Source organism: Polyodon spathula, chromosome 3 (assembly GCF_017654505.1).
Source record: "Polyodon spathula isolate WHYD16114869_AA chromosome 3, ASM1765450v1, whole genome shotgun sequence".
Classification (NCBI taxonomy): domain Eukaryota; kingdom Metazoa; phylum Chordata; class Actinopteri; order Acipenseriformes; family Polyodontidae; genus Polyodon; species Polyodon spathula.
Genome location: NC_054536.1, coordinates 50,336,561 through 50,351,183, shown reverse-complemented (window position 1 = coordinate 50,351,183; position 14,623 = coordinate 50,336,561). Strand labels below are relative to the sequence as shown.

The 14,623-nt window shown below is 35.8% G+C and overlaps 1 protein-coding gene and 1 pseudogene across 1 annotated transcript; both read right to left on the bottom strand.

Annotated features, from left to right (window-relative positions):
- Nucleotides 1-5: 5 nt before the first annotated feature.
- LOC121313148 (BAG family molecular chaperone regulator 1-like) lies at nt 6-4,579 on the bottom strand. The gene is made up of 7 exons (XM_041245364.1): nt 4,528-4,579; nt 3,663-3,791; nt 3,275-3,357; nt 2,331-2,444; nt 949-1,056; nt 594-656; nt 6-96 (listed from the first exon to the last, which is right to left on the bottom strand). Exons 1-7 carry the CDS (start codon nt 4,562-4,564, stop codon nt 7-9), a joined length of 624 nt encoding a protein of 207 aa, XP_041101298.1. The 5' UTR covers nt 4,565-4,579; the 3' UTR covers nt 6.
- A 3,682-nt stretch (nt 4,580-8,261) lies between these two features.
- Nucleotides 8,262-10,595, bottom strand: LOC121309067 (annotated as a pseudogene).
- Between the last annotated feature and the right edge of the window lie 4,028 nt (nt 10,596-14,623).

Below are 14,623 nucleotides of genomic sequence, written 5' to 3'. Positions count from 1 at the left end.
ATTTTCTTATTCAGACAGTGCTAAGTTCTTCGATTGCAATTTTGCAATATGATCTGAAATACCTGCTTCTATCTTATCACACTGAGCGAGGCAGGCCTGAAAAAAAAAAAAAAAAAAAAAAAAAAAACATACAATTAAAAAACGTGTTCATTAAGATATCTCTGTTTTTAGATGCAATATAACAAAAAGAATATGAAGAAAGTAATGGCAAGAATACAAAACATAATAAATAGGATGTGGGGAGGAATGTAGGGACATATAAACCAAAAAAAGGGAAAGCCTTGTAACCTTTTCTTGTACCTGAAAACGATGAGTTCTTATGGAATCCAGGAAACCATTCTCGGTATCAATGTAAATCAGGACAGAGCAGGGCAGCCCTGAGTGCAGTCAATGGGCATTAAATAAAACACTGTAGCACCATCAGCTTTTAAAGAAATGTCCCATTATTGAAAGGAAAAGTATACAGATTGTATATAATTGGTTTACATTCCCACCTATCAGCTTATTTATGTGCTTGCCTGTAGTTATGTATGTATTTTACAGAAAAGCAGAAGAAAACATTTTAAAGCACAATATCATATCTAATGACTCACCTGAACAGTTTTAACCAATCCTTTCTTCTTTATTCTGCAGTCGCTAAAATTTTCAGGAAAACTCTAAAAACACAGGAGATTCAGTATTTGTTTTAATTTGGCGTCCATTGTATACCTGGCAATTAAAAAGATTATAAACCATTTCAAAGTGTGCAAGTTTCTCAACTTGCATTAATGTTTGATTTTCCAGTGGCTTTAAATGAACCAGGCATACTGTATGTCGAATTTACTGACACTGTAAAGACACATAGTCAGCTAAAGTATTTGTTGCATCAAATAAGTTTAACATACTACATTGCAGTTCTGATCTTTGACAATGTTTGTTTATTTTACTATAATATAACATTTCACCTACCATGGCATCCATCTGTTCAAGGATCTTCATAAACTGTTCAGCTGCCACCTTAACTCGCTGATCTAGCTTGCTTAACGCTTCAGCCTGAAGATTCTTTGCTAAGAAACCCTGTGTAACACCAGTAAAATGTAAACCCATTAAATATTTCAATGACTCCTTTTTCTTTTGTTGATCAATCTTTGTACACACATATCCACTTGGCTATTATTTCCTCATCTTGTGGTAGAATGCCCTCCCCCCCAAATCAATTATAAAGACTGTAAAAATCGATTTTACTTGCTCACCTCAATAGAACTAAACTTGGTTGCTGTCCACAATTAATCTAATTTCTGAAACCTTACAAAGCATCACACAAAGGCTCCCATTAGCACATGCTTCCTTCACATAGCGCATAAGAGGCTCGGAAGACAATGGACCACTGTCAAGCTCTGGGTATTTTTCTTAGTGTGTTTAAACCTGTCTCTGTCCTGTTAAGTTCTTCTCTGATGAAATGTGTTTATCAATAAAAAATGTATATTATGAGTGATATTAAAAGGATCATTTACAGTACCTCTGTAAACTTTAAAAAATAATAATACAACTAGATATAAAAGTTCTGCCCGGGGCGTGGGTTGGCATACTGTGAGTTTTCTGTAACTGATTGTCATTTTGGATGACCCCTAAATATATACAATAAAACAAATATATTTAATAATAATAACAATGGTAACAGTATCTACTGATGAAAATATATACAGTATAATAAAATAGAAACATGTCTACAACTTACTAAATAGCTAAATCACATTTGTCTCATCAGTGAATTCAACAGCTACTCGGTTGACATTTATTATGATAGCCCACATGGGACCAATACAAGAGGTGTAGCAAAGTGTGGCAAGCTAGTCACTCTGCTTGCTGCTGCAGGTGACCTCAGGCAGGTTACAGCTGAAACCAGGGGAACTAAAACGCCACCTTAGCTTGAGGGACACTTTACAGACCCAGTTTTGTTTACCCAGCAGTTCACGGATTAACAGAACCTAATCTTACTGGCCAAGCTCTCAGAAAAATTCTGCACTAAACAAAGCCAGAACTTACTTAGGGTATAACAATTCTTTGTGCCTTGATGAACTGTGATACTTTGTTTACAAGATATGTCATAATGTAATAGAGGTATGCATTGTTTGTACTATAATAGAGTACAAGAGCTCAGCACAGCTCATTGTAGCTCACCAAGAGGTTCTTGAATGGAGATTAAAAATCTGTTTATAGTTGGTATGAATACAAACGGTCTTTCTTTAAATGATCATGTGATCTTATTTTGAATCATACAAGTAGGCCATCTGGACCATCACATGTATCGTATCGTGGCATTAGTGAATGGTTACACCACAGACACTTACATTCTTTAAACCTGTAAGCTCGCCATCAACTTTTTCCAGCTTCTTGGATGTCTGATCTACTGACTTCTCTAGATCCTTCAATATCCTCAGCTCTGCCTCTTCCTCCGGACTATCCTGTTTTCAAGGATGCAAAAATATATACGTTTACTTGTTTTAAAAGCTTAATAAACTGTTATATATATTTAAAAATATTTTGCCAACAGATAAATTGAAAGAAGCGTAAGAATGGGATGCACATTTTAAGGTATTTTATTTGAAGACAATTAAACAGGTAAGATCACCCAGGCACTTTGATTATACAGGGCTGGTAAAAGGTTGCATGGGGTATATCCACGTGTGCCGAGTTAACTGTTGCTCATGCTCAGAAAGCATAAGTGAGCAAGAGCACAAGCGTCATTTCTGAATATGACAACAGAATTGTATGACAGAATTATCAAAATTTGTTCCCAACATTTACATAGTCTTCAGTAGCTTAGCCAATGAGCTGCTCATTCAATAAGAAAAAGGAGGTCAAATGTCAGCGGGAACTTTTGCAACCATAGATCACCATAAAACATAAAAATAACCTCAAGATCAAAGTTGTAAGTAGAGTAATGGCCTTACACGAGTCATCACAATTGGATAAGTTGTTCTTAACATAACACATTTGTTTTCTGTACAAATTTAAATCACTTAAATGTTTTAAAACTAGCAAGAAGCAACTTCATTATTAAACTGCTGTGATATGCAACTAAATTGTTTAGTGGTTTTTATACAATATTCAAATATGATGAACAAAAAAGAGTGTAAACACTTTGCACTTTTCATTATCTGCTGCATTATTCAATTGTGTGTATTAGCAACTTCCGTTAGACACACTTCCAAATTTAAGGTATCAGTGTTCTTTATAAGAACGATTACTCATTTCATACCGGTCAGCAGGATTACCTTTATACAGTACTTACCCTTTTTCCAATCATCATGACTTTACAACCATGTTTTATACCAAAACTTGATAAAGGCTGCCCCATCTCCCTTAGAGACTTGCCTTGTGGACAAGAGGAAAACATGGCTGTATTTATTGTTATAAATTGGTTCTAACATAGGTAGACTTTGTTATTTAAGTAGATCCCAAGATAGTAAACATAAAAAACACATTTAGCCATTTAATATTCTCAGCCTGCAATGCATTAAAAACTTGAATACATTTTGTTCCATTTAATTATTTGATTAAAAGTACTTTAGTATAGCAGATTGTTTTTTAAAATAGGGCTTGGAAATGTGTAACTTGTTTCTGCCATCTAGTGACTGCCACTGAGCAATACACATTTGTATGGTGCTGTACCCTTTTACCTTTAAAGATAAGTTTCTGTGATGGAAGAGGTACACCAGTGACCTGGGCAACAGCTTCTGCCAAATCATTCAGTTGTGGCTCATTATTACCCTCCCGCCCTCTCACTTCGATGTTATGTTTGGTGGTCCCTGAAACCAAAAGACAGGCATTAATTGTGTGTATGCAAATTGAGATTTCAGTCTATTCTACTAGAACGCTAATAATTGTAGAACTGCTTTGCTCTTCTGATGCTAAACAAACTGAAAGACATATTAGAACGGTTGCACAGGGTATACCTGAACTATTCTTGACAGTTAATTTCTCCATTTGCACCCAACAAAATTAACTGTGGATAGTGTTAATATGCTTGCCTATACTGCAAATAACATAACAACAATACATTAAAATAGCACCTGCTACCGCATAGATTGATAAATCTGATAACACACAGGAGTAAGCACGCTTTCTCAATGTGTTACGTAACGAAACGGCATAAAAAGGGGTTTTGGACGATATATATATATATATATATATATATATATATATATATATATATATAGATATATATATATATATATATATATATATATATATATATATATATATATATATGTGTGTGTGTGTGTGTGTGTGTATGTTTCGGATGCTTTACTTGTGCTTTTTTATGGTAGGCAGAATACCAAAATTAGAAAATATAGCAGACATAAATACGATTACTTTTTTCCCAGTGGAAATTAGAAAGCAAAGAAACGCAGTGCTCGTTGACATACATTTTATGCCACCGATAACCACGCAAGAAAGTGATGCATAGTTTCCCGTTAGCAACGTAAATATAGTTTACACAAACTAGTGTCTTAAATAAGCCTCCAAAAAATAAAACAATACCATGTGCAACTGTGACCGTGACTGCGTTTTCTGCCATAGCTGCGGTACACAATTATCCAGGCACTTCCTCTGCAGACAGGAAACTCACAAACAGCAGCCATCTTTTTGTGGGGCAAAGTGGTTTGTGGTGATTTTATTTTTAATATATTTCTAGTTGTGATTGTTTGTCTCTCGTTGTCAGAAATGATTAACCATGTGTATCTTACGCCCAGCTTGGCCATGTGCACAGCACAAAAAAGGGAACTAGAGAATCCGTAATTTTGCAGCTTGCCCATGAATCCTTGCTATGCAATTAGCAGTTTACCATGGTTTGCCATGATATGGTTTATCATACCTCTCGGTGCTTTACGATGTTCACCGGTGATACTTTTACTATAGTTTATTACACTTCGCTATGTTTTTGCTATGACACACACTTTTTAAAACAATTGGTTTACACTCAGGGTGCTTTAGCCTAACTAACTATGAGAAATACCTTTACTTCCAGAAAATATGTGTGCACTATGTTGTTGTTATTACTAATAGAATGATAAACGGGAATAACTATTGAAATTACGGTTGTAAAGTAAATTTTTGGCACTGCGTGGTACATGTACAAAAATATACCCTGTGTAATGACATTAAGAGGTATGTGGTCAGATTTTGGTACATGTGGGTGTTTTGCTACTGTCAAAAGCACTTACCGGTAATTAAACATCTTTTTTTTTTTTTTTTTTGCAAACTTAAACTGGAAGCCAACAAAAAAATTAATTCAATTTAAAAAAAAAAAAAAAAAAAAAAAAAAATGCAATAGACCAAAAACAGCATAACGTATCACATTTGAATGTGCGTGTCCATGCTTAGTGGAAGTTTGTTTAGGCATGCACAAGCAAGCGTAGTGCGGTGCAATGCATATCATTTTTTAATGCATACCCGAAAATAAAACTACACCGGTAGCAAAGTATGACATGTATAACATCACATTTTGCTACGTAGTCAATATCTGATAGCTGTACCAAAATGTTATCAGTAGTTATAAACGTCATTTATTTATTTGGTCTAGTTAAAACAATCCAACAATTCATCTTAACTATTTATATATATATATATATATATATATATATATATATATATATATATATATATATATATATATATATATATATATTAAAACAATGTAATAACTTTACTTATTTTCAAACTGATATCTACAACATGACAAATAGTATTGGTACACACCAGGCAATATCCATTAGTATTATTATGAATTGGACATTTAGCGGATGCTTTTATCCAAAGCGACTTACAGAGACTAAGGGGGTGAACTATGCATCAACAATTGCTGCTGCAGAGTCACTTAAATGGGACTTTGGTTTTAGACTCGTCTGAAGGACAGATCACAGACCTATTGTAAAACACACATAACATACAGTAGCAACTGTGCACACAAGCGTCCCTACCTACTACTACTACTACTACTACTACTACTAACTAATAATAATAATAATAATAATAAATGGTACCTTTGCAAAACACAGATGTACTTGAGGTTACTTATAATTTCGAGGAAACGATATGTTTCAATGTAAAAAAAAAATGCAGTCAGCATATTGGCTCATTTTTTCTTATTGTTTTTTTATGTAATAAAATGTAACACCCTCTGTAGTACACATTCACATTCGTTAACAGCTGATGTCTGTGTTTAATATAAAACTAATTAGTTACATGTAAAGTTTACAAAACAAGTATTTCATATCCAATTTTTTTTTGTTTGTTTTTTTTTGGATGGGCGTTCTCCGCTTGCAAGGCAAAAAACGTCTGTGCTTGCGCAACAGGCAAAGATAAATTGACAGGTAGAATAAAACTGACGTGACACATGTACTGTTTGTTCCCGCTGTTGTCTCACTGTAGAGATGCAAACATGTAACTATAGAAACTAACAATACCTGCTCTGCTTATAAAAGCAGCTTTGCAGTGAAAGCATAATAGTGCAATACAATATTAAATTGCAAATTGGAAACATGTCTACATCGTGAATGAAAATTACCAACATTTTAAATCGTGATATCATATAACACAAAACGGTGTAGTAAAAATTAAATAAATAAATAAGCAGAACAGTCGTAATCCAGCCGCGCCACCATCAACTAAGTAAATACACCCAGGGCAACCGAAAACGCTCATGAATAATTTCGACTTCAGCAAGTTTGTAACCACGATGTTAAAGGCAATCCAGTAAACTCTGGCAATTTCAATATTTTGTTGAACCTCTTGTATTGTCTGCGTGGAGAATAAAAATGTGTAGATGGGGCTGCACTACAGTCGACACGGTAAGAGACTTAATTTACTGAGAATATAGATTAACAGCCAGCAGCCTGGAGTATAGCAAAACTTTGAAGTTCAATGATACATGTTAACTATATCTCTGAGTCGGCAGCCGTTCTGCTTCAGGTTTTAGAAAATCTGTAGTAAATCAGAACTTTTATATTTCATTTTTATATGACCTGTCATTTTATTAACAAGTTAAACAATATTTTAATTGGTAGTGGCCCACACGTTCACACAATCATAAATCTTTGTTTACATTGTTGACAGCCCAGTTTGTTTATATTTAATTTAAGGTAATTCTAGTTTAAGTTTCCTCTACCTTGAAACTGACATTCTTGTATGCACCTGTTGCTACTTGCAGCAAAAATTTTAAAGTGATGCCAAGATATGCTATTTAAAAAAAAAAAGGGGGGGGGGGGGGGGGGGGGGGGGGGTTGGTATAATAATTTTACAGGAAACAGCTATTTTAAAACAGTGTAAGACATTCAAGATGATTATGTCCTTAACTCTGTTCTACTTTGATTTTTCCACCTTGCCGTGGTCTAACAGAGATGCTGTTGTCTTAAGATGTAAATAGCAAATGTGTATATGAATTATTTTATCAATACATATGTTCTATAACTACAGACCTACATGTGCAAATGGTGTGGGACAAGATATTGTCAAGAATGTGGCAGAGGGGATTTCATGGGTGTCATGAAGTCACCTGACAAGTGTCGGAAATGTTTTCAGGTAAAGGCTGATGCAACTTTTTCCCCAATAATAACAATGGCTATGAATTTTGTTTTTCCCAACTGCCTGTGAATTATATTAAAAGATTTCTGAAGGTTTCATAAACAAAAAGTATATCCAGATTCATTCTTTAATTATTATTTTTGTCAAACTTTTTTTTATTCTGCTTGATAAGGTTTTATATAAGTTTTGATTAATTTTCCCATTTGGAAAGAGATTTGAACATACCAGAAATACTTGTCTTTTTTTGTAATAAATGTAACAAACTGGGCTTTACCAGACAATAGCGAGACATTGAAACAGTGTACTTTATTCTGTTAAGAACAGTCAGTTCACTCTACTGTTGGGCTAACAGTAATGACCTGTAAAATGTGATATATTTTATGATATACATGGGGAAATAGTATGCACAAAAATAAACCTGTGTTCTGTTACATTGCAAATAACTTACTCAACATGACAGATTGATATTTGTTTGACAATAAAAAAGATTTCTATGTAGGAGGAAATTACTGGTGCTTTCATTAACCATAAGAATTTCAGTGGATTCTACCTAAAATTTGCACCTGCTCCTTCAGTTCATGTGAATTTACACCAGTAAGAAAATAAGAGGTTGCACTAAATGCTTAGGTTGTCGCCAACTGGAAAAATCCTTAGCTCTAAACACACCGTACTACATTTCTTTTTGACAGAAGAAATGTCAAGGTCAGAGGGTTGAATATGTTCCTAGACCTCCTCCACACCCAAAGGACAAGAAAGCCGGAAGCAGCCGATCAAAAAAATCAGCAAAGAGCAAGAAATCCAGAGGAAAAAAGAAATCTGGGAAAAAAAAGTATAGGAAATAGAGCATGACCCCAAACATTTAAAAACAATGAATTCTATATACAGGAATTAGTTTAATAATATTTGTATTTGTCAAAGTTCATAATGAATCAGTGGTGAAAATAATTTTTTGGTATATTTTGACATTATATGACTAGCTTCCCAGACCTGGATTCACACTACTCGGAGGAGTACCTTTCCTTTGGTAAAATTAGACAGTCCCCAGTTAGAAGTAATCACGGTCAATGAAACCAGTAGTTTAGCACTATTCACCATCACAGTTTTTGGGGGCAAACTTGGAAAATGTTGTACTAAATACTTTTGTGTTTCTGTTGTACTGTGTGCACCTTGTAATACTATCATTTTTCTTCTTAAGTTATATTACCTAGACATTGAAACTGCGTACATCCTTCAATTATCGTGTCCGATCACTAACTCACCGCTTCCTCTTATAAAAGAAATACTTGAGAGCATTGCAGGTGAAATGAAGACATACAAACTGAAAACTTTCTTTAACCTAGTATAGTATTGTATTATTAGATCTAGCCTTTTCATAAAAATACAGTGCAAATATAGAGCTATGGTTTCCTACTGATATCATTGTATACATAAGCAGAGTAGGAATGAGCCTGCTCTGCTTAAGGTTCAATAGTGCTCAAGTCACTTTAACAAAACACAAGAATAATAGGAATTTGAACTGTGATGCTGTTGTAGCCACCACTGCTAGATTTGATAAGCTAATGTGTCTGCATTTTCTCTGCAGACCTGAAAACTGGAGAGGTATTTGTATTTTAGCTATTTTGCAGCAATTTAACCTGTTTTCCACTTTCTAGTGAAAATATTACTGCACAATAACAAATATATTACTTATCATATATAGATTTTAAAATTAGTTATGAACATGCGATATTTTATTTAGCGACATGAGCATTTTCTTCAGAAATCACAATATAACAGAACTCAATTCAGGTTACGTCTTTGTAGTGTTGTACGCTTTAAAAGAAATACTATAATAAAATGTACACAGAAGGAAAATTAATACTATGTTTTATTTTCACTTCATGAAGTGTGCAGAAGTGCATTTACATTTTGCAAAGGACTGATATAGGGACAAAAGGAAAACAAATTTTGCTGAACCCGTAAAACTACTTTAGAAACTTGAGTCTGTGCTGTTGAGCTACAGAGCACTCTTAACAATATTGTGAACACATATCTTTTTCTTTGTTTCATTAGTTTATGAGTTTTATTTTTGGAATCTGTGCAGTCCTTTCACAAACAAATAGCTTTACATTCCTTGCTTTCAGTCAGCACTCTTGGTTGATGAATAAACACATTGAATTTGACACCCTGGTTAGATGCTGCTCTGACAAATCTGCTGTTGGCAGTCACGGTGATTGCCTTCAGAGTGTCTCCTGTCCCAAAGATCGTGACAGAGCAACCTGGGAGCTAGCTACCAATCTTAAGCATATTCAGAAGGCTCATCCGGTACCATGTTAAGTCTCCGGATCAGCTCTACAGCACAGGCCTTTTCCCCAGGCCCTCCTAAAGTGTTCAGAATAGTCTGAAAATCTTTGACTGCTGACATGTGAAAAGTTCTTTGTTTTTCATAAACTCATCCAGCTTTCGTAGCACCTTCTCCTGCCTTTACTGGGAGGTCTGCTCAGTCAACACTTTCTCTTTAAAAGATGTAGCGACATCCGCCATAGCTGACTGCAGACACGTAGGTGATTAAACTGGCGATGTCTAGATTGACCAGGCTGCATACATCCACTTTTACTTCAGTGGGGAAAACCAAGCTGGCGACGATCGTGTCTGTCTACTTTGGTCACAGGTATCATCTCTTTGTCATCATCTTCATCAAACTGCTGTCACTTGTCAGCTCCTCGCGCTGAGTTTACAGCAACTCCTCAAATAGATATCTCCATTTTCTTCAAGCTGTCTGCCATAGGACTGGAGACTCCATTGTAAAATGCAAAAATGATGTGAGGGTTGCTGTATTGCACAGGCTGCTGTCGTCTGGCTTGAAGGAAATCTTCAGCGTGCTCAACAATACTGTTATCCCCATACTGCCCTCTCCCTTGCCATATATTACGCCCAATGACCTTCACAAAAGTGTGGCCATCATTTGCCACGACATCCACCACCAGTGTCTGCTTCTCCCCAAATTGTTCTTCATATGTGAAGACGTGCAGCAGGGAAACAGCTATTCAAATCTGGTACGTTGTGTTGTTTTCAGTCTTTTACATCTTTAATTGCACTTATATTTTCCAGTCTTTAACATTGTTTTTAATGTAATTTATCATATTTCCCGCCCTAAAGAAAATAGTATGCAAATACTTCTTATGCAATACATTGGGTCCTGTACATTATTTATTTATTTTTTACTTGTGCCACTTAGCGGTGACTTATCATTTTGTCTTGTTCATCGTGAATAGTTTTTTCCTTTAAAGAGAAAATGGTTGTCTGCTTCCAGTTTAAGTTTGCAAAAAAAAAAATGGGTATAATTAACTGTAAATGTACCTCTTTTTGACAATAGCAAACCACCCATCAGATCAGTTGATTGTACCTGCATCAAAATCTGACATCACGCCACTTCCTGACATTACACGGGTCAAGTTTTGGTACGTGTACCATATTATGATGATGTACCACTTACTAACGCTGCAGCGATAAACTTGTCAAGAATATTCTGATCTCTACGCGATTAAGTCCTATTAAGCAGTTTAGCAATTTGGTGCATCAAAAGTCTGTTTCCGCAGATCTGTGTAACTGAACTGTAGCTGCATTTACTGGAGCCATAGGTCCCAAGTTTCATCAACTTGAATACTGTTCCAGACTATTTGTATTTAACTTGCTTTCTATGCACTTGTTGGCTATACTGTTAGCAGTGAATTCTGTGTTATATAACTCGTGTGGCTACTTGTCTATAGATGCAGACATCGCTAACGTGTAATAATCCGATCATACTTCGTACCGGTATATAATTGATGTTGTTGGGTTAATAACAAAATGAAAAAGAATAAAATGCTGAAAAGGCGACACATACAACAATATAGTCTTAATACTACATGCAACCCAATAGTGTCCAGTGTATTTGTTTTATCTCCTCGCTTGATTTTAAAACTTGCAAATTGTTGGAAAACATGGATTGAGAATTGATTAGCAGTTTGCTACGCATGTGGACTGGCAGAGCTATACTGGTGTTTTTTTCTGAAAAGAGACTAATATTGCAGATAGCAGACTGTTTGGTTCAAATTGCATGTACTGCTAACCACTGATAGAGACGATGCGTCTACAAACTGCCCAACAATGACTGCAAGCTAATGAGATAACAATGCTGTGGACTAGAAGGGAACAGGCTATAAAGACTTCAGAGAGATCAAAAGAGATAATGCCACTGGCATCAAAGGGGATCGCAAGGAGATAACAAAAGGCAGATGTATGGACCTTTTATCTCCAGGAGTGTGAAGAATGCACTGAGTTCAGAGGTTGTCACACTAGGCTGCACACACAGACACACACACATTAACACTCACACAATAAATTAAATTACCTTGACCATTGGTTAAGTGTAAGAGAAAGGGGAGGTGGACCATCTATACAGAAGGGTATTTAATGTCATGCAAACATTGTAATGTTGAGTATTGTTTGTCCTGTACCTGGGACCAGACTCCCTGCATATTTCAATAAACCTGGCAACCGATTGAAGAAAAGGACTCGGTGCATTTTCTTGAATCTACTTACTCACCATCTATTTTTTGTAAGTTACTTCACAAATAAATAAATTTCAACATTTTATAAAATAACACCTCTCATGTGTTGTTAGACATTTAAAAAAAAAAATACCCACACACATCTACAGTAAAAACTCACGCTTTTTTCCACTTCGTTGTCTTCGTAATACAGGAAGAGAACGTAGTCTCAGAGATGGAGCATTTCACAGTTCAAGAAACGTTTCTGATTCCATTCTCTTAGTTGGAGTGTAGATGAAAATCCTCCGCCAGGTACTGGTTTCGGCAAATTTATTAGCAGAGTTATCACAATGGCTTGATGTTAAAAATCTGATTACACATGGGAGGAGTTCATAGGCAAAACACATTCATTATTAGGACGCATCTCCCAACACCGCCACACGACCATCATGACAGTAAGAATAGACATAATGAAGCGTTCTTACCTTTGTATAAGTTAGTGATCAGCAGATGTGTCAGCCGCACCAAGAGCACAGCGTGTGGTTTTCACTAACTACTGCTGACAATATTTTTCATGGGTAAATGACGCGGGACATTTGCTAGGAAATTGGGACTGCCCCAACTATACAGGGAGTGTTGGCATATATGGTATCAGAACAACATGTAAACAAACCAAAATGTTAAATAACTGCAAACTGTACCACAGCAAAAGATGTACAGAAAGAGATATGTAAAACCTACAGTATGTAGCGTGATACTTGAATTTAATAAAAGGTAAATAAAGGATTTTAGATTATGGACTACACCACCCTCAAGAAAGGTGAGGGACCTCCAACTATCTCCCGTACAAGCAATTAACTGGGCAGAGCCTCAATGACTGATCGAACCTATACAACACAGCAAGGAGACAGATATAGAAAAATAATTACTTTTATTGTTCAAATTCAATTAAAAACAGAACTCAAAGACTCTACAGGATTCTAAAAGAATTAGGTCACCATTAAAATAGTTTATAGTATGCAAGTCAATAATGGTAAGATTTGAGGATATTGACACCAGGTTGCACAAGTGGGCCACAGACAATACAGTTCCTACCTTAACCAAAAATAACACAAGTGACATTAATAAATAATTGGATAATTACATACAACAAAAACAATTCACAAAATCAAATCACAGCAAACATTCTTCTAAATAAATAAATAAATAAATAAATAAATAAAATAATAAACTCCAAACAGAATAACAGAAACCCACTGTATGACCTGGAGCCACTATATTAGCCAGGTCCAAAGCTTTTGACTCCATTTTGTCTAACAGAGATGTTTGCGTTCCGAGGCTTGCTTTCTCCTCTTAAAAATCAAGTCCCCAAAATAATTTTAGCTCATATTGGTAGCTGGAAGGGTCCCCTTTTAACCTACAGTAGTTTTATGCTGGGGAGCTATTTCTAGAACTGGGAATGGTCACCCAAGCTGGGGTCCCCATTTGGTCTAATAGTGACAGATGTTCACATTCCAAGGCTTTTTTCTCCCCTTAAAAATCAAGTCCCCAAAATCATTTCAGCTCATATTGGTAGCTGGAAGGGTCCAGACTTCGTTTTGAGAGTGATATCAGTTGTATCAATGTTCCATCCACTGATGAAACCATTTCCAATACGGTTCCATGGCAAGATGTGCTTCCTTTTGCAATTGATGGATCACTGAATGAGGTGGTGAAAAAGGTCAAAGGTGTGCCACTGAGAAAAAGTGACCTCCTAACTTTGAAAAGGACAGAACTGGATTCAAGATGTTGTTTTGGAATGCTTTTTATCAGCATGTGAAAGTCTACTGGAAAAAAAAAATGTGGGTATGATGTTTCAATGCGATGTCTCACCACCGATTTATTTCAAGCACTGCAAGCTCATGGAGTAAGGCCAAAGTGTCCTCAACTATGCAGCAAAGCAGTATCTTTCTTCTTATGACATTTGGCTCATACCAACCAATATCAAAGGAAGTCACTTGGTGCTGATTGTAATTGTTTAAGTGGAAACACATTTTGTACTTGGACTCCTTTTCTGGTGTAGACACTGATTCTTTAGCTTTGCTACAAAGATTAATTGGTGACCTGCACCAGAAGGAATTTGGATATCCAGTAAGCTGGATTGATTGGTCTGTTTATGCCCAAACAGACCTCCCCCTACAAGGAAATTGTTATGATTGTGGAATCGATGCTTGTCTGTATGGCTAAATTATTTGTTCAGCAATGTATCCTATGTACTCAGAGGCAAACATGTCAAAAATCTGTGAATGGATTGGCAAGGAAATGCTGAATTATGATGGAGAAACAGACAGGGCAACATTCCCAATTGCTAAAATCTGTGGAGATCAAACTATGAAATGTATTGCAATGCCAAAACTATCAAGAAAAACACCTGCTGGTACTCAGAGCACACTGTGCTACCTTTCTAAAATAATGGATTTGTTTGTTGGCAGCTGGTGTTTATGTTTCATGGGGGATAGGTGCACAAGACCATCTGAAGCAAGCAAAATGTTTTTTTGTTGTGG

Coding starts and splice junctions, on each gene's coding strand:
- LOC121313148 (XM_041245364.1), bottom strand. CDS start 4,564: ATGGCAGAAAACGCAGTCACGGTCACAGTTGCACATG. Junction 3,792..4,527: donor CACGGTCACAGTTGCACATG/GTATTGTTTTAT, acceptor TTTTGGTTTCAG/GGACCACCAAACATAACATC. Junction 657..948: donor TTGAACAGATGGATGCCATG/GTAGGTGAAATG, acceptor CTGTGTTTTTAG/AGTTTTCCTGAAAATTTTAG.